The sequence below is a fragment of the Trachypithecus francoisi genome, unplaced genomic scaffold (genome assembly GCF_009764315.1).
Source record: "Trachypithecus francoisi isolate TF-2019V2 unplaced genomic scaffold, Tfra_2.0 Lachesis_group12, whole genome shotgun sequence".
In the NCBI taxonomy this organism is placed as follows: domain Eukaryota; kingdom Metazoa; phylum Chordata; class Mammalia; order Primates; family Cercopithecidae; genus Trachypithecus; species Trachypithecus francoisi.
The window spans coordinates 82,018,060-82,042,957 of NW_022681457.1; the positions used below are offsets into that span (position 1 = coordinate 82,018,060).

Here is a 24,898-nt window from a genome sequence, read left to right on the forward strand (position 1 = left end):
AGCGCAAGTGGTCAGGGAATTCCCTTTCCTAGCCAAGGGAAGCCATGACAGACAGTATCTGGAAAATTGGGACACTCTCACCCTAATACTGCAGTTTTCCAACAGTCTTAGCAAATGGCACACCAGAAGATTATATCCCATGCCTGGCTTGGAGGGTCCCATGCCCATGGAGCCTTGCTCACTGCTAGCACAGCACTCTGAGATGGAACTGCAAGGTGGCAGTGAGGCTGGGGGAGGGGCATCCACCATTGCTGAGGCTTGAGTAGGTAAACAAAGCAGCCAGGAAGCTCCAACTGGGTGGAGCCCACTGCAGTTCAAGGAGGCCTTCCTGCCTCTGTAGACTCCACCTCTGGGGGCAGGGTATAGCTGAACAAAAGGCAGCAGAAACTTCTGTAGACTTAAACGTCCCTGTCTCATAGCTTTGAAGAGAGTAGTGGTTCTCCCAGCATGGAGTTTGAGATCTGAGAATGGACAGACTGCCTTCTCAAGTGGGTCCCTGACACCCGAGTAGCCTAACTGGGAGTCACCTCCCAGTAGGGGCAGACTGACACCTCATACAGCCGGGTGCCCCTCTAAGATGAAGCTTCCAGAGGAAGAATCAGGCAGTAACATTTGCCATTCTGCAATATTTGCTGTTCTGCAGCCTTTGCTGGTGATATCTAGGCAAACAGGGTCTGGAGTGGACCTCCAGCAAACTCCAACAGACCTGCAGCTGAGGGTCCTGACTTAGAAGGAGACCTAACAAACAGAAAGGACATCCACACCAAAACTCCATCTGTACATCACCATCATCAAAGACCAAAAGTGGATAAAACCACAAAGATAGGGAGAAACTAGAGCAGAAAAGCTGAAAATTCTAAAAATCAGAGTGCCTGTTCTCCTCCAAAGAAACACAGCTCCTCGCCAGCAATGGAACAAAGCTGGACGGAAAATGACTTTGATGAGTTGAGAGAAGAAGGTGTTACACCTTATAATTTCAAGACTTACAATAAAGTTACAGCATGGAATTGTTCTAAGAATAAACACATGGGTGGGTTAACAGAATAGAATACAGAGTCCAGAAGCAGACCTTTATAAATTTTTTTAATAAAGGTGCCGACCTTTATCAGTAAGGAAATAACTCTTTTTACCAAATATTTCTGGAATAACTGGATATACACTGAAAATGAATGAACCTCTCAATTTTACCACACAGTATATACAAAAATAACCTGCAGTAGACCATAAACCTAAATGTAGAAACTAAAAACTATAAAATATTTAGAAGAAAGTATAAGAAACATATTTTGTGACTTTAGAGTAGACAAAGATTTCTTAAATAGGCTTTTTGTGTCCCATCACAAAATTATAAAAGAAAACATTGATGAACTCACCTCCATCAAAATTTTAAAACTTCTACTCTTTATAAAACACTATTAAGAAAATGAAAGACATGTCATAGAACAAGAAAAGATTTATAATACATATATCTAAAACAAAGGACTAGTTTGAATATATATAAAGAACTCTTGGCCAGGTGTGGTGGCTTATGCATGTAATCCCAGCACTTTAAGAAGTCAAGGATGGAGAATCACTTCAGGCCAGGTATTTGAGACCAGCTTGGGCAACATGGTGAGACATCATCTCTAATATGTAAAAAACAAAACAAAACTACTTCTACAACTCAATATAAAGAATACAAGCCAGAAACAGTGGTGCATGCCTGTAATCCCAGCACTTTGGGAGGCAAGAAGATTACCTGAGGCCAGGAGTTTGAGACTAGCCTGGACAACATAGTGAGACCTCATCTCTACAAAAAAGATTTTTTTTTTTTTTTTGAGACGGAGTCTCGCTCTGTCGCCCAGGCTGGAGTGCAGTGGCCTGATCTCAGCTCACTGCAAGCTCCGCCTCCCGGGTTCACGCCATTCTCCTGCCTCAGCCTCCCAAGTAGCTGGGACTACAGGTGCCCGCCACCTCGCCCGGCTAGTTTTTTGTATTTTTTAGTAGAGACGGGGTTTCACCGTGTTAGCCAGGATGGTCTCAATCTCCTGACCTTGTGATCCGCCCGTCTCGGCCTCCCAAAGTGCTGGGATTACAGGCTTGAGCCACCGTGCCCGGCCAAAAAGATTTTTTTAAATTAGTTGGGTGTGGTGCTGCATGCCTATAGTCCCAGCTACTTGAGAGGCTGGGGCAGGAAGATGGCTTGGGCCTGGAAGGTTGAGGCTTCAGCGAGCCAGGACTGTACCCCTGTACTCCAGCCTGGGCAACAGAGTGAGAATCTATCTCTAAAAATAATAATAATAATAAAAATAACATAAAATATTTTTAAGAATACAGACCACTCCACTAAAAACATAGAAAAGATTTGAACAGATGCTTCACAAAAGAACATATAAATGGCCAAAACATATTCATGGTCATTAAGACACCCTCAAAAGGCAAATTAAAACTACTATTTTACTAGATATACCCTGGCACTTGCATCAGTCTGTCTTGGGTTTGATTGCTTTGCTCACCACTTCAGAGGCTGATCATGCTGAATATAGTAGATACTGTACACACTGGAGCCTACACCTTATTAGTTCTCCATGATATGCTCAAATTGGTTGTATCTTCGTAAGATTCTTTTCAGAGAAACAATCTACTATATTCTCCAAATTAATTGCTCTTTGTGAGGAAGAAGTGAACAGAAACACATCCTCTGTAGCCCTCTTTCCTCTTCCACTCTAATTAGCTGAGCAATAGAAAAAGACAGCCCTGACCGGGCGCGGTGGCTCAAGCCTCTAATCCCAGCACTTTGGGAGGCCAAGACGGGTGGATCACAAGGTCAGAAGATCGAGACCATCCTGGCTAACACGGTGAAACCCCGTCTCTACTAAAAAATACAAAATACTAGCCGGGCGAGGTGGCGGGCGCCTGTAGTCCCAGCTACTCGAGAGGCTGAGGCAGGAGAATGGCGTGAACCCGGGAGGCGGAGCTTGCAGTGAGCTGAGATCCGGCCACTGCGCTCCAGCCTGGGCGGCAGAGCGAGACTCCGTCTCCAAAAAAAAAAAAGAAAAAGACAGCCCAATAAGAAGAGTAGCAAATGATTAGCACCAATTACTCTAGTATACTCTGTAAAAGTGCAACTCAAAAATTAGAAATCAGAAAGAACAGGACTTTAAAATACAATACCTGTTCTCTCTGTTCACCACCCACAGTTTTTCCAGGGGAGTGGTTTCCAAGTTGCTTGTTCTCTTGAGATTCACACACCTCTCCTTTAAGTCTTTCAACCTTAAATATAAAAGTATAAGTCTTGTAGACTTCTCAATTTTTGTTTGGATAAATCATTGCTTTGTTTTTTAATTATACAAGTAACATACAAATATGCTGTCCTTATAAAACTTCAACACATAGGTATACAGAATAAAAAACTGTATTTTCCTTCATATTACAACTGTTCCTCCCTTTCCAGAAATAACACTGCTTGGAATGTACCCTACCTGAACTTTTTCATGCATACATACATGTATTAAATATATAAATGGGTTAGATACATAAATTTACAAAGACTTAGACAACTTACCAATCTTCACTTATTTATTCATTCTATTTATGATTGCATTTTTATTGTGGTAAAATACACATAACACAAAATGTACCATGTTAGCCATTTTTAAGTGTACCAGTTCAGTGGCATTAAGCATCATTAAGCATATTATTAAGCACATTGTCAGGCACACTGTTGTACAACCATTACCACCATCCATCTCCAGAACTCTTCATCTTGCACTGAAACTCTATACCCATTAAACAATAACTCCATTACTCGCTCTCCCCAGCCACTGGCAACCACCATTCTATTAATACTTTCTGTCTCTGTGACTTTCACTACTCTAAGCATGTCATATAAGTGTTATCATATATTATTTGTCCTTCTGTGACTGGATTATTTCATTTAGAATAATGTCTTCAATGTTCATTCATGTTTCCGCATGTGTATGAATTTCTTTCCTTTTTAAGGCTGAATAATATTCCATTGTATGGCTATACCACATTTTGCTTATCTGTTCCTCTATCAATGAGCATCTGAGCTGCTTCCACCTTTTGGCTATTGTGAATAATGCTGCTATGAATATGGGTGTACAAATATATGTTTAAGTCTCTGTTTTCAATTCTCTGGGGCATATATCCAGAAGTGGAATTGTCAGACCACATGGTGATTCTATATTTAACTTTTAGAGTAACTGTTTTCCATGGTGGCTGTACTACTTTAGATTCTCCCCAGCAATGCACAAGGGTTCCAATTTTTCCACACCAACATTTGTTATTCTCTATTGTTTTGCTAGCAGTCATCCTGATGGATCTTGAGTCATTCTTGCAAAAAAATTTCTAAAGCACCTAGTATTATGCCAGGTATTTTGTTAGATATTAGATATATGATTATGTAATGAATATAAAGTAAAATTGAAGAGATGTATTTAAAATTTGGAAGTATATATTTTTAAAAATCAGTAAATTGCTAAGAAGAAATGGTTAAAAATATAAACAATTAAAGATTTAGTATTAATAATCTTAAACTTATCCAATATAATAGAGTAATATTTTCTATGTGGTGAATGTGTTAACTATAAACTATTATCTAATCCCTTATTTAAAAGATCCTAGATTTACATATAGCAACAATGTTGCTGTGTAGCATAGGTAGTTAAAATGTATAAAATGTAAGTACTGATAGAATACATCTAGGTCAAAGCATGGCATCCCCCTGAGATGTTACAGCCACCAGTATTGGTCCCTGCTAAAGACCAACTTACATGTTGTATATCTGTGTTGCTTATGCTGTTGATTGTTATGGTAGACACATTTAAATAAGTTCTAAGAAGTAAATTAAACTTACCATTTCACCAAGCACCTTTTTTTCTGAGTCAAGTGATCGAACCCTATTTCTTAAAGCCAGAATTTCCTCATCCAGTCTCTGATTGTGTTCCTTTGCTTTCTGTAGGTCAGCTGCATCTAAAACAGAGAAGAACACAGTTTACTCAACTGGATCAAAGTTTTAGTTTTAGGGACACTAACTCTAAAAACGAAGGAAGTGCTATTGCCTGCCCTTCTTGTTAGTCCTATCATGTCTCTGCATATGTGGCTGACTCTCTGTGCAGGAGAGCCACAAGGCTCTCAAGTCTAGCCCTAGAATATTCTACCAACCCAAAGAAACAACAGAGAAAGTTTTATATTACTCACACCAGACCAATGAATTGGACTTTTTGAGTGTAGGGTTTCCAGCAATAGAGGTTCTTCTAGGACCTAGAATTTTAAAACAATTTAGCCTAGCCTACCTTTTAAAAGTTAAATGACCAAAAAAAATGGTCTTCCTACATGCCTTTCAGTCCTGTCTCTTTTACATACCTCCTAGTCCATTCATTTACAAATCTGTTCTTAGAACAATTCCATGCTGTAGCTTTATTGTAAATCTTGAAATTGTAAAGTGTTAACACCTCAACTTTTATTGATCACAAATGGAACATAGGCTTTTTGTTAATCAAACTACATGGTTTTGTTCAAAGTGAATATTTTTAACCCACCTTCAGCTAGTACCATGTCCCAAAATAATATTTTTAACACACAGTAAATATTTTCAGAAATATATATATATTTATAGTAATATACAAACAGACAAAGTTATGTTAAAAATATTTAACAACTGGTTAAGCATGCACCCTCATCTATAAGAATGTAGCTCTGAAATAGAGTTCTAGAGAACATTTTGCTGTGCTAAATATTATCTCTTTAGTGGCTGGGAAGACATGGGGCTGGAAGGAGCTAAGACAATTAGGGCAGGTAAGAATGTTTGGAAGACTCAGGACAACAGCTACTTATAAGTCAACACAGAATTATTCCAGTACCTTCACAACTTTACTGGCATACTAGTATATACCAGCTCACAGTAGTCCTGTGGGTACACACACACACAGACTCCACAAATAAAAAACCCAAATGACATTATACCACACATCTTACTCTACAACTTGCCTTATTTACTTGATAATATATCACAGAAATCTATTCATGTCAGTGCACACTTGGCTCCATGTCATCTTTAATATCTGCAAAGTATGCCTTGTATAGTCACTTATTTAACAATCTATTATTGGTAAACATACTGCATTTAATTTTACTACCCAACAAGTTATTTCTTATTCTCTGTACTTCTTTGTTAACTGGCCACTTAAAAAGGTGGGAAGTATTCTCTCTTCTTCAATTTTCTGGAAGAAATTATATAAATTTAGTATTATTTATTCCTTAAATAATAATTCTTATTAGAATTCATTAATGAAGCCATCTGAGCCTGGAGTCTTCCTCATGGGAAGATTTTTAATTTTAATTTTTAATTTTATTTTTCATTTGGGTCAGAGTCTTGCTCTGTTGCCCAGGCTGGAGTGCAGTGGTGCAATCTCACTGCAGCCTCTGCCTCCTGGGTTGAAGTGATTCTCTTGCCTCAGCCTCTTGAGTAGCTGGGACTACAGGCATAGGCCACCACACCTGGCTAATTTTTTTTTTTTTTTTTGTATTTTTAGTAGATACAGGGTTTCACCATGCTCGCCAGGCTGGTCTTAAACTCTTGACCTCAAGTGATTCACCCCCTCAGACTCCCAAAGTGCTGGGATTACAGGTATGAGCCACCATGTCTGGCCCATGGGAAGGTTTTTAACTAAAAATTCTGTCTCTTTACATAGATTTAGAGCTATTTCTTCTCAGGTGAGGTTTGGTGGTTTGTGTCTTTTAAGGAATGTGTCCACGTCATCCAGGTCGTCAATTTATTGGCATAAAGTTATTCATAATATTCCCACATTATCTTTTTATTCTATAGAAATATTCTGTTATTTTTTATATTGGTAATTTGTGAGTTCTCTCTTTTTTCAAGACCAATCTAGTTAAAAGTTTGTCAATGTTGTTCTTTCTGAAGATGCAGCTCTTGGTTCCACTGATTTACTCTATTGTGGTTCTGTTTTTAGTTTTGTTGACTTTTTTTTTTTCTTTTTTGAGATGGAGTCTCGATCTGTCACCAGGCTGGAGTGCAGTGGCACTATCTCGGGTCGCTGCAACCTCTGCCTCCCAGGTTCAAGCAATTCTCCTGCCTCAGCCTCCTGAGTTAGCTGGACTTACAAGCGTGTGCCACCACGCCCAGCTAATTTTTTTATTTTTAGTAGAGACAGGGTTTCACCATCTTGGCCAGGATGGTCTTGATCTCTTGACCTCATGATCCACCTGCTTCAGCCTCCCAAAGTGCTGGGATTACAGGCGTGAGCCACCGTGCCCAGCCACTTTTGTTGATTTTAACTCTTATTTTAATATCTCCTTCCTTCTGCATGCCTTGGATTTAATTTTCTCTTCTTATTCTGTTCTTATTCTTCTTATTCTTATTATATTTAATTATATTTTAATATTCTTATTCTGCTTACCTTATTCTGGGTTTCTGAGGTATAGACTCAGATTATTTTGAGTCCTTCTTGATTTCTAATATAAGCATTAAATACTATAAAATTCCCTCTAAGTACTGATTTAGCTATGTCACAGAAATGATGATATTGTTGCATTTTCATTTTCTTCAATTCAAAATATTTTCTAATATCTCTCTTAATTTTTTTCTCCGAAAGCATGGCCTTTTTATAAATATCTTTTTAGGCCAAGTGCAGTGGCTCATGCCTGTAATCCCAGGACTTAGGGAGGCTGAGGCGGGTGGATCACGAGGTCAGGAGTTCAAGATCAGCCTGGCCAACATGGTGAACCCCCGTCTCTACTAAAAATACAAAAATTAGCCGGGCGTGGTGGCAGGTTCCTGTAATCCCAGCTACTCGGGAGGCTGAGGCAGAGAATTGCTTGAACCTGTGAGGCGGAGGTTGCAGTGAGCCGAGATCATGCCACTATACTCCAGCCTGTGCAACAACGTGAGAATCCATCTCAAAAAAAAAAAAAAATCTTTTTAATTTCCAAATATTTCCAACTAACTTACTTCTGTTACCAATTTTTAGTTTAATTCCATTATGATCAGAGAACATAATTTGTATTCATTTTTTTCACAGAGATTTACTTTATGGCCCAGGATGGCCTCTCTTTTTTAAATTTTGAACTTTTTTTTTTTTTTTTTTTTTGAGGCGGAGTCTCGCTCTGTCGCCCGGGCTGGAGTGCAGTGGCCTGATCTCAGCTCACTGCAAGCTCCGCCTCCCGGGTTTACGCCATTCTCCTGCCTCAGCCTCCCGAGTAGCTGGGACTACAGGCGCCCGCCACCTCGCCCGGCTAGTTTTTGTATTTTTAGTAGAGACGGGGTTTCACCGTGTTAGGCAGGATGGTCTTGATCTCCTGACCTCGTGATCCGCCCGTCTCGGCCTCCCAAAGTGCTGGGATTACAGGCTTGAGCCACCGCGCCCGGCCTAAATTTTGAACTTTAAATAGATTCTTGACCAATGCTTCATATCCATCAGCTAATTCAACTTTAGCACCTGTCTCATCCCCAGTAGCTTTTCCAGAACAATTACCTTCATGAATTTTCCCCAATCAAACGTGGGCATCTTCAGCATTTTTACTTTTCTAATAAAGACATCATGGAGAAGACAACTGGACTGGCAAAGCTTTTCTCTTTTCCAGTACTGTCTGGAATCAATCTATTGACCACTTCTTTCAAGTCATTCGCACCTTTCAGGTCATGATTTCCATCATCTTCTTCTGGATTTCGCAGACCTGTTGGTGCTGAGCATAATAGGCCTTCTGTGTCAGATTGTTGTGCTTTTTAGTAAAATCAACACAGAATAGATGAAACAAATAATCATCGGTAGTCTTGACATCAGCGTGAGGTTCAATCATGGTCTGCCATTTTTTGACAATGGAACACATTTTGTCACGGGTAAATCCATGCCCTGGAAGTTAGTTGGTTTTTGTCCTGAACATCTTCAGCATCAACTTGAATTTTCTAAATGCAACTTCATCATTCTGCTGATCAGCAAGACTCACTTCAAACACACGACCCTTGAGGCTATCAGATGCAATTTTGGTTCCTTGAGTCCTGGTGACTAGCATCTCTCCAATATTTCTTATATTGAACATAGCAAGTGCTTTTACATCACACCAATCTTTCTTAGAAAATGGATCAACCACTTTATTTTCGGCTCCCTTTTTGCTACCTTTCATAAGGTGCTTGTTCTTGCCAACAGCCATGGTGCTGCTCACAGAGCCAAAGGCTACATGAGATGTTTTGATACAGGCATGCAATGCGTGTCATGGAAAATGGGTTATCCATCCCCTCAAGTATTTATCCTTTGTGTTACAAACAATCCAATTATACTCTTTATTTTAAAATGTACAATTAAATTATTATTGACTGTAGTCACCCTGTTGTGCTATCAAATACTAGATTTTATTCACTCTTTCTTTTTTTAGCCATTAGCCATTCCCTGCCTCCCGCTGAAACTGCCCCTCTACTCTCCTTCCCAGCCTCTGGTAACAATCTTTCTGCTCTCTATGTCGGTGAGTTCAACTGTTTTGATTTTTAGATTCCACATATGAGTGAGAACATGCAATGTTTGTCTTTCTGTGCCTGGCTTATTTCTGTTAGCATAATGACCTCCAGTTCCACCAGGATGGTCTCTCTTGGTGAATGTTTCATGGGTATACAAAAAGAATGTGTGTTCTGGTGAAATTTTCTATAAATATCAATTAGGTCATTTTGATTGCTAGTATTTTTAGGGCTTTTATATCCCTACTGATTTTTTTCTGTTTACTTGTTCTATTAATTACTAAGAAAGCAGTATTCATTTTATAATTGTATTCATACATTTTTAAAAGGAGGGTATGCCTAGTTGTAGAATTATTTAAAAACTGGTAAACATATTTAAAAATTTTTTAGCTGTTACCATTAAAATATTCAAATTTCATTATATTATTGATAACTGGTAGCATTTTTATATAGGCAAGCTAGGGTCAGATTAATTCACCACTGATTCAAGCCTACTGGCTTCCCAGTGAACAAATATGTATAAAGTATTGTTAAATGCATTTTAAAGTATATTGGTGTCAGTGGTCCCAGTAAAAGATGCATGATTAGTGTTGATCACAGGTTTGGGAGTCAGACATATAAAGATTCAAATACCAGCTCTGATACTTATTGTAGCTATTGGATAACTCACTTAACTTTGCCATGACTCAGTTTGCTTATCTAAGAAATGGGGATACTACTACTCACTACTTGGAACTGCTATGAGGATTAGATGAGATATGTGTGTTCAGGGTGGTATGGCCACAGACTGTTGTGAGGATTAGAGATAAAGCATGTGAAGTGCCTGGCAGAGTACCTGTCACTTAGTAAGCACTTAGTACCTGTCACTACTAAATGGTAGTAGTAGTGGTAGTAATAATAACAGTAGTAGCAACAGTAATAATAGTAGTAGTACTTATTATTTTAATTCCTAAATATTATTATTTTAAAACCTATTATTAATGTATATTATATTATTTATTAATGTATTATTATTAAATAATAATTTTTTAAAAAATTTATTCTTTTGAGATGAGGTCTTGCATTATTGCCCAGGCTGGAGTGCAGTGGCACAGACATGGCTCACTGCAACCTCCAACTCCTGGGCCCAAGCCTCCCAAGTCTTTGGGGCTGCAGGCATGTACCACCGTTCTTGGCTACTAAATAATAATTATCATATCTTCTAGAATGACTTACCATTTTCTTTCTGCTTTACCAAATTTTCCTTCAATTTGTCAATTTCTAGTTCAGCCTTCTTAAGTGCAGAATCTAAAAAAAGAAACAAAATATTTGTATAAGGAACAAATGATTAGTATAATAATCAAATTTCAAATGACTCTCTCTCTCTCTGGAACACTTTCTTTCACCTGGCTACTGTCCCTGGAGTTTCTGCTTAAATGTCAGCTCCTCAGGGACTTTTCCCAGACTTCTCTCGTTCCTACTGCATCCTCTATTTAGCCCTATCCCTGATTATCTGATCTCGTAGTTGTCTTTCCCTAATAGTTTCCTCCATCAGATTTCATGATTAAGAGGAATTTAAACCACTGTAAACAATAGGAAAAGCTGAAAGTTTTTAGGCATGGTACTACCAGTTTAGTGAAAAGAAACTACACCCAGAAAAAAGTAAAAATAATTCCTACAATCAGTCATATTTAGAATTTTGCCAATAGCTGCTAGAAATACCAAAATAACAAAATTTCAGGAAATAGCTTTTGATACTATGCGAGAATTGGATAAAGATGGCACAATGATATTTAGGAAGACATGACGCATTGGAGTCTATTGGATTTGGGTTCTCTACTTCAGGTTTTATCCCTTTGTCTCCTGTGGACTCCTCATCACCAGCAATATTGCTGGTGGATCTCCTATATTATCAGAATGAAGAACCTCCCAGAAGTAAGAGACTAACATGAATCTTATAACAGGTCACTTCTAACCACAGAGAGAGTTCATCAGCACAATTGTGAAGGTTTTATTATTACATCCGTTAACACTCAGTTCTTTAGAGTAAATCCCAGGATAATCTACCAGATTCACCTAAAACTGTATTCCTAACTATAGCAATACTATTACTACTACTGTTACCATAGCAGCAACTAGCAGTGCCAGATAAATGTATCATCATAACAAAGCTGCAAAGTAGATATTCATGTTTCCATTTTATAGATAAGATAAACAAGACTCAGAAAAGTTAAGCAACTTGCTTAACATTACACAACTAGTAAACGGTATGACTGGGATGTGAACCTAGGTCTGTTTACACTGAGTCAGAGATGTAGAAATAGCTTCTGTTTTACTAAAAGAACAGTTTTCCAAATGTATTCCTCTATGGAAGAAGGAAAGTAAAGTGCGGGCAGGTGGAAAGGATATTCTACAAAGAGGGAATAACACGAGTAATACAGGAGGTAGCACAGAACAAAGGAGATGACATAGGAGGGAACACTGAGTAGTTCAGAAACTACATATAGTCTAATACTGCCTGGTCTGTAGTGCAGAGAATTAGGGAAGTGTGGGATATGAGCTGGATACATAGGCAGAGGCCAAACCAGAAAGACCTTATTTGCTACACAAGAGAGCTCAGAATTTATTATGTGAACAGGGGCTTCCAAACTGTATTTTGTGAACCTCAAAGTTCTGAAGAGGTACTTCAGGTGTTCTGAAAACATTTGACTTAATTGCTATTTGAAAAAAAAAAAATAACTATTTTTGGAATAGCACACATAGTGAAATATATTGCTCCAAATTTAAATAATATCGGACTACCAAATTTATTAACTTGTATAGTCAGGTGAGTTTCTGCCATGTTTGTGAAGATACTTGAAAACTATAGCTTTCTGGGGTTGGGCACAGTGGCTCACACCTATACAACACTTGGGAGGCTGAGGCATAAGGATTGCTTGAGGCCAGGAGTTTGAGACCAGCCTGGGCAAGTAAAACCCCCTTCTCTACAAAAGATTTTAAAATTAGCCAACTGTGGCACTACATTCCTACAGTCCTAGCTACTCATGAGACTGAGGCAGGAGGATCACTTGAACCCAGGAACTCAGTGAGTGAGTGATGATCATGCCACTGTACTCCAATCTGGGCAACAGAGTGAAACCCTATCTCTAAAAAAAAGAAAGAAAAAAAAAAAAAAAGAAAATTGTAGCTAGTTGTAGCTTTCCAATAGTCCTCTTAAACCAGTAATATTTCTAAAATTGTATTGGTTGTAACTTTTCTTGAGATCTCTCTACCAGATTAACAGTTTTACTTTCTTAGTCTATTTCTAAGTCTCTTTCTAAGTCTGGTTAGCATAGATTTAAAAAAAAAAAAACTTTTTTACTGATGGAAGATTTCATATATATACAAAAGTAGCTAGAACAGAGTTATGGTAATACCTACATCCGTTACCCAGCTTTTAACAATCACCAACTCACGGTCAATCTTGTTTCACTTATACCCTTACCTATTATATTAATTTTCTAATGTTGTATAACAAATTACCACAAACCTAGTGGCTTACAACAGCATCCATCTACTAGTTCACAGTTCTCTAGGTCAGGAGTCTGGGCATGGTGTGCCTGGGTTCTGTGATCAAAGTCTTACAAGGCTGAAATCAGGGTGTTGGCCAAGCTATGTTTCTCTCTGAAGGCTCTGGAGAAGATTCAGCTTGTTAGCTGAATTCAGTCCTTGAGGGTGTAAGACTGAGGTCCCCACCTCCTTGCTGACTGTCAGTTGGAGGTCTCTCTTGGCTCTTGGAGGCTGCCTGCATTCTTTGTCACGTGATCTCCTCCATCTTCAAAGTCATTATTTCTTTTTTTAAGTCATTAATGAAGAGTCTCCCTCATGTTAAATCCCTCAGGCACTTCAAATCTTTTTTGCCAGGAAATGTCCTGACTCTTTCAAGAGCTCACCTGATTAGACCAGGCTCATGCAAGATATCTCTCTTCTTTAAAGTCAGTTGGTTTGGGACCATAACTACACTTACAAAATCTCTTCACAGCAGCATCTAGATTGTATTTTGTTGAATCACTGGGAAAAGATGTGTGTATACCAGGGGTGGGGCTCTTGGAAGCCACCTTAGATTTTCACCTAATATGCTTATTTCCCCCGGTTCTTATATTTTTAACAGCTTTATTGAGGTACAGTTTACATACCTTAAAAATTACCTATTTCAAGTGGACAATTCAGTGGTTTTTAGTATATCTACAGGTATGCCACTATCACAATCTAATTTTAGAACATTTCCATCACCCTATTAAGAAAATCATACCCACTTAGTCAATCCCAGTTCTCATCCCTAGCCCTAGACAACCACTAATCTATTTTCCTTTTTTTTTTTTTTTTTTTTTTTTTTAGACAGGGTATCACTATGTTGCTCAGGTTGGACTCAAACTCATAGGCTAGGTGATTCTTCTGCCTCAGCCTCCCAAGTGGCAAGTAGTTGGGGACATAGGCATGTGCTACTGTGCCCAGCTATGCCAATCTACTTCCTATCTCTATAGGATTGCCTTTTATGTACATTTCATCTCAATGGAATCACACAATACATGATCTTTTGCGTCTGACTTTTTTCACTTAGCTTGTTTTTGAGATTCATCCATGTAGCAGATATAAGTACTTCCTTCCTTTTTACTGGCAGATAGTATTCTATCATATGAGTGCCAGGAGTCCTCAAGATCACCCCCAGATTTGGTGATGTGCTAAGAGGACTCACAAGACTGAACATATGTTCATACTCAAAGCTAAGATTTCCTACAGCAAAAAGATGAAGCAAAGGGAAAGAATGCACAGGGCAAAGGCCAGAAGAAACCAGGAACAAGCTTCCAAGAGTCTGCTCCCAGTGGAGTCACACAGGATATGTCTCCAGCAGTAAACTGTGACAATACATGTAAAATGTTGTCTACCTAGGAAGCTCATGAAAGACTCAGCACCTAAGATTTTGTTGAGGGCTGGTCACACACACACTTTCTGCCTAGCATATACCAAGACTCTTAAAGGAAAGCAGGTATTCTGCATGGACCACATTGTATAAACAGCTTAGGCACAGTGAGCCACTATTGGTTAAGGAATGGTGGAAACCCTCCCAAAATCCAAGTTCTCAGATGTCAACCAGATGTTTGTGACTGTTATAGCAGTCCTTTCTCTAAGGATAGCAGTGTTGGATGTGCTGTTAGCTACTTTCTGCCCAGTATGGATATACTGCATTTTGTTTATCAGTTCACCAATTGACAGACATTTGGGTTGTTTCTAACTCTTGGCTATTGTAACTAATAGTGCTATGAACATTTACATACAAGTCTGTATTTCTCCTGGGTAGATAGCTAGGAATGGAATTTCTGGGTTGTGTTTAATATTTTGAGAAACTGTTAAATGTTTTCCAAAGTATCTTCACTATCTTACCTTCTTACCAGCAATGTATAAGCGTTTTAATGTTTCCACATCCTTGACAACAATTGTCACTGTCTGTCTTTTTTAGCACAGCCATTCTAGTGGGTATGAAGTAGACTGTCATTGTGGTTTTGCTTTGCACTTCCCTAATAATTAATGGTATCGAACATCATTTTTTTAATCAACAAATAATAATTGTATACATTTATGGGGTACAATGTAATGTTTTGATATATGTTTATATTGTGGGGTGATTAAATCAAGTTCATTAACACATCTACGATGTCACATACTTATCAATTTTTGTGATGGGAGGTGCTGAGCATCTTTTCATGTGCCTGTTGGTCATTCACATATCTTCTCCCTGGAAATCTCTTTTCAAATCCTTTGCCCGTTTTTTTTTTTTCTTTAAGACAGGGTCTCACTCTGTCACCCAGGCTGGAAAGCAGTAACAATCATCGCCCACTGCAGCTTCAAACTCCTGGGCTCAAGCCATCCTTCCACCTCAGCCTCCCAAGTAGCTAGGACTACAGGCACATGTCACCATGTCCAGTTCCTTTGCTCATTTTTAAATTGGGCTGTCTTTTAATTATTAAGTTGTAAGAATTTGTTACATATTCTGGATGTAAGATCCATATCAAACACATGATTCACAGATATTTTCTTCTAGTCTGTGAGTTGTCTTTTCACTTTCTGATGGTATGTTTTGAAGTGTAAAGGTTTTAAATTTTGATTTAGTCCAATGTATTAGTTTTTCTCTTCACTTTTGCTTTTGGTGTCATATTTAATGTATCACTGCTTAACCCAAGATCATGAAGATGTATTCCTTGTTTTCTTCTAATAGTTTTATAGTTTTAACTTACATTTAGCTCTGCAATCCATTTTGAATTAATTTTTGTGTAGCTGTAAGGTAGAGACCTGTATTATTTTGAAGCAAATCCTAGACACCATTTCATTCACTTATGAATGTTTCACTATATATCTCTAAAAAATAAGAACTATTTTTAAACAAAAAATTAATTTAACAAAAATGTAACAATAATTCTTTAATTCATATGTCTAGCAAGTGTTCAAATTTCAAATTGTTTTATAAATGTTAAAAATTTGAATCAGGATTCAATAAAGGCCACACATCATAATTAGTTAATAAGTCTCTTAAATCTTTAAAAATTCATCTTTTTTCTTGATATTCATTTGTCAAGGAATAAATATTTTATATGAATTATTTTTCATTCTTGAAAAAATTATCATTGAAAACATTTTTCATTTTCATCCAAATTTTATGATGTGATAGTGAGCTAAAGAATAAACTAAAGAGAGCTAAAGGGATTTATTTTAAAAAGAGTTTGTTGAAAGAAATAAGCTAATACTTGGGAAACACTGTCATATTACACATGCCTAGCTACAAATTCTGCTGTAAGTGGATGACTCAGGAAGTTACAGATGGTACACACATTGATACTGCACACAACATTCCAAAAGGACTTGCTAATTCAGCTTCCCAAAAGTCCTAACAGACTCACTGTAGAGGTGGCTTTCAATTGATATGTTTGGGATTTACCCTATAGCGTAACTGCTGATAGAAGAGATTGCTATGTGATTGTGTTCTGTTGTGTCCAAATATAACCACTAAGGGTACTGAATATCCTGCTTTTCCTTTTTCCTCTTGTATTGCAAGCAGCAAATATTGCTTCTCATCACACTCATGTGGCCAAATTTATTTTCTTTTTAAATTGTGTTTACTGAGAAATAAATTGCATACAGTAAAATTCACCCTTTTAAGTGTATAGTTTGATGAATTCTGACAAATATGTACAATTGTATATCCACCAACCCAAACAGGATATGGAACATTTCCATCATTCTGAAAAGTTATCTGTGTCCACTGTTTAAAATGTATTTATAAAAAATTTACATCCTGATATTCTGTTTTTTTATTATTTGTTATTAATCACACAGTTTGGCATAATCATTATTGTTTTATACATTTAACATTTTTAATGTTTATGATTCTAAAGTAACCTATATATTGCATTTGTAAAAGAATCAGTCACGGAATAAAAATATAGAAAGGAGATAATTATAATTTTAAAATTTTATACTAAATTCTAGATAAAGCAAAGATGTAAATATAAACAATAAAAGTACCCCCCCAAAAACCAGGGTAAATATCTTCAATAATCTTGTAGTGAAGAAAAGGCTTTAAACATGAAAACTCAGAAGGCATAAAGAATAATTCACTTAAACCCAACTTGATCAATATTAGCATTTATGGTAAAAAAAAAAACAACAACATAACATTTATAACCAACAAAAGGCTGACATCCACAATATATAAAGAACTCCCACAAATAAATAAAATAGGAAAAATATACAAGAGACTTGAGCAGGAACTTCACAAAGTTGTATATCCAAATGAGTAACAACAACAACAAACATACGAAAAGATTTTCAACTTAATTAGCAGTCAGGGAATACCAATTAAAGCAACACTTAAATACCACTATGCACTCAACATAAAAGGTGAAGTGAATAAGACTGATAGTACCAAGTATTGAAAACCAAGGTGGAGGAACTAAAATCTCACATACAACTGAAGAAAGCTTAAATTAGTATAACTACCTTGGAAGACCAAAGTAGAACCTGCCCATAACCCTTGGATTCAGTAATTCTACTCTTACCACAATCAGAAATGTGTAATAAGCACACTGAGACATATACCAAAATGTTTATAGCAGCAATATTCATAATAGACAAAAGCTGACAACACAATTGTCCATCAGTAGAACGGATAGATTGTAGTATGTTTATTAATGAAATATTATAAACAGTAGAGTGAACAAACAACTGCTACATATAACAAAATGAATGAATCTTGTAAGACTGAGCAGGAGAAGCAAACCATAGAAGGCATACTGCATGTAGTCAAACACAGAAACTGCATTCAAAGTCATAGCAAAGACTTGGAATCAACCCAAATGTCCATCTGTGACAGACTGGATTAAGAAAATGTGGCACATATACACCATGGAATACTATGCAGCCATAAAAAAGGATGAGTTTGCGTCCTTTGTAGGGACATGGATGCAGCTGGAATCCATCATTCTTAGCAAACTATCACAAGAAGAGAAAACCAAACACCGCATGTTCTCACTCATAGGTGGGAACTGAACAATGAGATCACTTGGACTCGGGAAGGGGAACATCACACACTGGGGCCTATCATGGGGAGGGGGGAGGAGGGAGGGATTGCATTGGGGAGTTATACATGATATAAACGTCATGCACATGTACCCTAGAACTTAAAGTATAATAATAAAAAAATAATAAATAAAAAAATAAAAAAATAAAAAAAAAAACAAAGTCAGGACAGGAGGAGGAGGATGTAGAGACAGAGAGAAGGAACACAGCGGGCTTCTGAGAGGCTGGGAATTTCTTATGGTGAGTGGTAAACACTTATGAGTTGTGAACTTTTGGTAGATATGTTTGGGCTTTGACAAAAATTCCTAGCATGGTAGAAAATGAGGCTGTTCATCACTTTCATGTGTTTATCTTAAAGACTTTTTTCTCAGTGTTTTTTTTCTCATGTTCCACCCTGAGATGAGATCAGTACAGTTAAAGCATGATCAGAAATGGTCATCTGAAACAACAGCTTACCTAATTTACACTGTTCTTTCTCCTTCACTTGTAGTTCATCAGTGAGTCTTTGAATCTCTTCATGGGCCACCCCTAACTTCTTTGCTACTTGTTCCATTCCTTTTCCTAGGTAGTTTTGTGATGTTTTGTCTTTTTCCAGGTCTTCATTATGAGACTGAAATAAAACTTCTATTAGTAATAAAACAAAAAGCAAATGTACTCTCATGACATTTTGCTATTTTCTATTAATGTTTTAAAGAAAATTAGCAAACAATATCTATGTGTATTTCCCTGTGTGTGTGTGTGTGTGTGTGTATTTCTTTTCTTAGGTTGAACCAAATAAAACTGGTAATATTTGATTGTTTTTACTTATAAACATGCGGTTTCATATGGTTCAACCTAACATCCAAGAGATATGAGCGTATTATTATATTTCTTTGCAGTATTTTTTATTCATATACTTTTTACATAGTCATAATACTAATACATGTACAAGTTTCTGTCTGGCTTTTTAAATTTAACATTATACAGGAACACTTCTCTGTAAATTTCTGTACAGGTTTTGTAATGATAATTTTTTTTTTTTTTTTTTGAGATGGAGCCTCACCCGGTCACCCAGGTTAGAGTGCAATGATGCCATCTCAGCTTACTGTAACCTCCGCCTCCCAGGTTCAAGTGATTCTCCTGCCTCAGACTCCCAAGTAGCTGGGATTACAGGCACGCACCACCACGACCAGCTCATTTTTTGTATCTTTAGTAGAGATGGGATTTCACTATGTTAGCCAAGCTGATCTCGAACTCCTGACCTCATGATCTGCCCACCTTGGCCTTCCAAAGTGCTGGGATTACAGGCATGAGCCACCGTGCCCAGCTTGTAATGACAATTTTTAAAGGCTGTATTGTGTTCCAGCATGGCTATAATATTATTTCTGTCTCACTTAAAAATTTGGATAGCTTCCGATTTTTGCTATTGAAAATAATACTGTGATGTACAGTTTAATCTTGGGTTACCTCCCATGCTTAAATTCATAGTGTACACTACCTATTAATAACATTTCTCTAGATCAAAAACATTAAATTCCATGAACAGAATTGAATATATTTAAAATAATGTGCTATATACTCTAAAGAACTCCTTAAAAGGTGAACTACAAACATATTTGTAAATAAAAAATATGTATAGTCCCAAGGTGATTTTTTTTTTTTTGAGATAGGGTTTTGCTCTGTCACCCAGGCTGGAGTGCAGTGACATAATCTCACTTCACTGCAACCTACACCTCCCAAATTCAAGCGATTCTCCTGCCTCAGTCTCCCTCGTAGCTGGGATTACAAGTGTGCATCATGATGCCTGGCTAATTTATGTATTTTTTAGTAAAGACAGAGTTTCACCATGTTGGCCAGACAGGTCTTGAACTCCTGACGTCTGGTGATCTGTCTGCCTCGGGCTCCCAAAGTGCTGGGATTATAGGTATGAGCCACCACACCTGGCCTAATCTCATGGTGATTTTTAAAAGGACATAACATATATAGATTGTTTAAATTTTAATACATTCAATAAAAATCAGCTATGATGTTAAATGAGTGATTTTTTCCTCCTCAAATTTTTGTGATGTGTTCATAATACTTTTATGCATAATTTGATAATTTTTACAACATGACTCTTTTTTTTTTTTAAAGAGATGAGGTCATGCTCTGTCACCCAGGCTAAAGTGCAGTGGCGCGACCATAGCTCACTGCAGCCTCCAACTCCTGGGCTCAAGCAATCCTCCCACCTCAGCCTCCCATGTAACTGGGACTACAGGCACATACCACCACATCCAGCTAAATTTTTTTATTTTTCATAGAAACTGAGTCTCACTATGTTGCCCAGGCTGGTCTTGAACTCCTGGCCTCAGGTCATCCTCCAGTTTTGGTTTCCCAAAGTGCTGGGATTATAGGCATGAGCCACCACATCTGGCCATGAATCTATACATTTTCATATATTCAAACAAAATACGTCCAAGGTAAAAGCTGATTTGTAATTAGCCACAATTATGAAGTAAAGGATTATAATTTCTTTTTTTTACCTCACTTAGATTCTTTTAGACTGTTACACAGGTTCTTTTTTTGTTGTTGTTGAAACGGAGTCTCGCTCTGTCGCCCAGGCTGGAGTGCAGTGGCGCGATCTCGGCTCACTGCAAGCTCCGCCTCCTGGGTTCACGCCATTCTCCTGCCTCAGCCTCCTGAGTAGCTGGGACTACAGGCCCCCGCCGCCACTCCCGGCTAATTTTTTTTTTTTTTGAGGCGGAGTCTCGCTCTGTCGCCCGGGCTGGAGTGCAGTGGCCAGATCTCAGCTCACTGCAAGCTCCGCCTCCCGGGTTTACGCCATTCTCCTGCCTCAGCCTCCCGAGTAGCTGGGACTACAGGCGCCCGCCACCTCGCCCGGCTAGTTTTTGTATTTTTAGTAGAGACGGGGTTTCACCGTGTTAGGCAGGATGGTCTTGATCTCCTGACCTCATGATCCGCCCGTCTCGGCCTCCCAAAGTGCTGGGATTACAGGCTTGAGCCACCGCGCCCGGCCTTTTTTTTTTTTTTGTATTTTTAGTAGAGACAGGGTTTTACCGTGTTAGCCAGGATGGTCTTGATCTCCTGACCTCGTGATCCGCCCACCTCGGCCTCCCAAAGTGCTGGGATTACAGGCTTGAGCCACCGCGCCCGGCCTGTTACACAGGTTCTTGATGTTCTCTTTGTAGAGACTGGTGGATTTGTTCCAATTTCTTCTTAACGAAATTCAACATATAAATGAAATGTACATAAATCAGTCTTCATGAACAAAAATGTCATTTTGGCTGGGTATGGTGGCTTACCTGTAATCCAAGCATTTTGGGAGGACAAGACAGGAGGATTACTTGAGCCCAGGAGGTTGAGGCTGCAGTGAGAGGAGATCGTGCTACTGCACTCCAGCACTCCAACCTGGACAAGAAAAACAGAGAGAGAGAAAATGTTTAACTCTTCAACTAAAGTATAAAAATGAATGATAAATTTTAGCAAGATTGCTAGATATAAGGTCAATATATAAAAATAATTATAATTCAAAATACCAGTGACAAATAAGTAGAAAATTAATTTTTTAAAAAAGATAGCATTCATTAATAGCATCTAAAAATATGAAGTACCTCGGAATAAATCTAAGAAAAATGTGCAAGATCTTTGAGGGGAAAATTATAAAAATTTACCTATATACATTAGTAAATTAATAGATATTTCATAATCACAGATATCTAGCAAACAATTTGAGTTTATATATGGCATGAGATAAATTTATTGCAAGGTCTAAAATTTCATGTATGGACTTGACATCTTTCAGCCTCACAGAAGCCCCAAAAAAGCCTAGCCATCAGTTACTTGGCTAGCACCAGAGATGTCCCCCATCCAGAGAGAAAGTCTCCATCTGATCAGTTCCTCTATCAGCCGGAGCAGCTGTACTCCACCCAGTCCTCAAACTAATGGGTTTCACTTTCCTGCCAGCCCACGGAATTTTTCAGACAAGCCAATCACATATTCCCAGGGGAACCAGGAGGCACCTCATCTTCTTGTCACTACAAAGCCTGCCTCCCATACCCTCTACGAGTTCATTCTATTCCTGAGAGTAACCCCTTGTGGCCCTGCATAGCATAGCATATCTATCCTCTTCCCATAGGCTGTGAGTATATGTGACTAATAAACTGTTATCAGTCTCATCTCTGTCCAGTGTCAGGTGTCATGTATTTGGCTATCTTGTGGTATTGAGGGCAGGCATTCCTCACCAATGGGAAACAGAACTTCGATCAGGATTTGGGGGGCTTTTTTTTTTTTTTTTTTTAGCATATGTCTATATCTAATTGTTCCAGCATCATTTGTTGAAAAGGTTATCCTTTTCTCATTGAATTACCTTGTCACCTTTGTTGAAAATCTGTCGATGGTGTACTTGTGGGCTTATCTCTGAACTCTCTATTGAGAGTTCCATTGATCTATAGATCTATCTGAATGCCAAGAATGCATTTTCTTTTTTTGAGATGGAGTCTCACTCTTTAGCCCAGGCTGGAGTGCAATGGTACAATCTCGGCTCACTGCAACCTCCACCTCCCATGTTCAAGCGATTCTCCTGCCTCAGCCTCCTGAATAGCTAGGATTACAGGCGCTCACAACCACGCCTGACTAATTTTTGTCTTTTTAGTATAGATGGGGTTTCACCGTGTTTGCCAGGCTGGTCATGAACTGCTGCCCTCCGTTGATCTGCCCACCTTGGCCTCCCAAAGTGCTGGGATTACAGGTGTGAAACATTGCATCCAGCCCAAGAGTATATTTTATTGATTGCTACAGCTTTATGGTTAAGTCTCGATACCAGGAAGTGTTAGTCCTCCAACTTTGTTCTTTTTCAGTTTTTTGACTAGTCTAGGACCTTGCATGTCCACATCAATTTTAGAATCAGTTTGTCAGTTTCTACACATAAAAAAAGTGGCTCTGCTAATTATTTTATGCTCAGGCTCTTTACAACATTAGTTAAAACAAAATATTAGCTTTAAGCAAATTGGGAATGTAACACAAATGTTACAGGCCATATTTTATCATAAAATGAGTATCTGCGTTTTTTTTTTTTTTGGTTTTTGTTTTGTTTTGTTTTGTTTTGTTCTGTTGTTTGAGACAGGGTCTCACTCCATTCCCCAGGCTGGAGTGCAGTGATGCAATCATGGCTTACCACAGCCTTGACCTCCCAGGCTCAGGTGATCCTCCCACCTCTGCCTCCCGAGTAACTGAGACTACAGGTGCATGCCACCATGCCTGGTTAATTTTTGTACTTTTTGTAGAGATGGGGTTTCGCCATGTTGCCCCGGTTGGTCTCAAATTCCTAGGCTCAAGCAATATACCTCCCTTGGCCTCCCAAAGTGCTGGGATTACAGGCGTGAGCCACCATGCATGGCTGGAGAATCTGTGTTGATTCTTTCTGGCTATTATTGGAAAACTATGATCTAAAAGTGATTGAGTAGATGGCATTAGAGTCATCCAAGATTTCATCCACCATTCTCAATTTGTTTTACAGATTCCTTTTCATTAATAACTTAGTTCATCTTCCCTTCACCGTTTACACTCTGAGCCTTGTTTTCATTCTCCTTCTTTGATTATTACTGCAAAACTACCCCTAAGTTTCCCACTTCCAATCTGGTCCCTATGTAATCCATCCCCCTACTGTTGCTAGAGTAATTTTTCTAAAACATGAATCAGATCATGTTAACTGCCCTCTTAAAATGATTTAGTGATTCTCCAGATCTTTTATAACAAAGTCAATAATTCATATATTCAAAAATATTTTTATGCCTTTAGCATAATCCAGGAACATCAAGCATAGCCCAGGTGTCAAATCCAAATGCCTTAGTTTAGCATATGGTTTCACCATGATGTGGTTCCTGAAAATATCTCCAGCCACATTTCTTCTTAGCATTCACTCACGTGAACCAGTATGTATTATCGACTCTGTTCCCTTTGCCAGGAATGCCTTTCCCAGCTTCTTAATCTAGCTAGCACCTTTCAAAACACAACTCAATACAATCTCCTTTGGAAGCCTTTTCTGGTCACCCTACCCATCATGTCTATCTCATCACCTCCCCTGAATTTTCCTAGTGTTCTGTGCTTTCCCTTAGCACAGGACTATCCACACTGAACTACAACCACTGGCTTATCTCTTTCCTTCATAGTTTACAGATTTATTGCAAGTTCAGATTAAGTCTAATTTGAAGAATGTGGGATGAATAGGATTCATGTACAAACTGAGGCTTACTGGTAGTCCAAATCATTAACATGCTAGGGAAAGTTGTATAGGAACTTCTGCATTATAATGACATCATTCTCCTATTATCAATCATCACGAGCTAATTTATATTGCAAAAACACATGGCCTGTAATCCCAGCACTTTGGGAAGCCGAGGCAAGCGGATCATGAGGTCAAGAGATCAAGACCATCCTGGCCAACATAGTGAAACCCTGTCTTTACTAAAAATACAAAAATTAGCCAGGCATGGTGGCGTGCATCTGTAGTCCCAGCTACTAGGGAGGCTGAGGCAGGAGAATCCCCTGAAGCCGGGAGGCAGAGGTTGCAGTGAGCCAAGATTGTGCCACCGCGTTCCAGCCTGGGTGAAAGAGTGAGACTCTGTCTCAAAAAAACAAAAAAACAAAACAAAGAAAAACACATGTTGGCAGAAGGACATACAGCATCTTCTGTTTTTCGCAGTGTGGCAGATTAGAACCCTTGAACAACCTTCCTACTGAGAATTACCAGAAATGCTGGAAGAAATTTTCCAGAAGCTTTGTAGAGGAAAAAAAAAAAGTTGGAATTAAAGAAAACTCTTAAAATGCAACCATTATGCAAACAAAGATATAATATAAACTTTA

The 24,898-nt window shown here is 38.3% G+C and overlaps 2 protein-coding genes across 4 annotated transcripts in view; both read right to left on the bottom strand.

Moving 5' to 3' along the window:
• CCDC30 (coiled-coil domain containing 30) overlaps nucleotides 1–24,898 on the bottom strand; it is a 153,390-nt gene that overhangs the window by 113,989 nt on the left and 14,503 nt on the right. For 2 of the 3 annotated variants that reach the window (XM_033226837.1, XM_033226834.1), the window contains exons 2-5: nucleotides 18,515–18,668; nucleotides 10,685–10,756; nucleotides 4,859–4,974; nucleotides 3,154–3,252 (exon numbers count right to left, since the gene is read on the bottom strand). In XM_033226837.1, the coding sequence (XP_033082728.1) occupies nucleotides 3,154–3,252; nucleotides 4,859–4,974; nucleotides 10,685–10,756; nucleotides 18,515–18,611 (384 nt within the window). In that variant the 5' untranslated portion in view covers nucleotides 18,612–18,668. Of the gene's footprint in view, nucleotides 1–3,153; nucleotides 3,253–4,858; nucleotides 4,975–10,684; nucleotides 10,757–18,514; nucleotides 18,669–21,339; nucleotides 21,446–24,898 lie in introns of all 3 variants that reach the window. The other variant, XM_033226835.1, reaches the window with a different exon arrangement.
• On the bottom strand, nucleotides 8,709–9,248 carry LOC117092767 (40S ribosomal protein S3a-like). The gene has a single exon (XM_033226862.1). It carries the CDS (start codon nucleotides 9,169–9,171, stop codon nucleotides 8,881–8,883), a length of 291 nt encoding a protein of 96 aa, XP_033082753.1. The 5' UTR covers nucleotides 9,172–9,248; the 3' UTR covers nucleotides 8,709–8,880.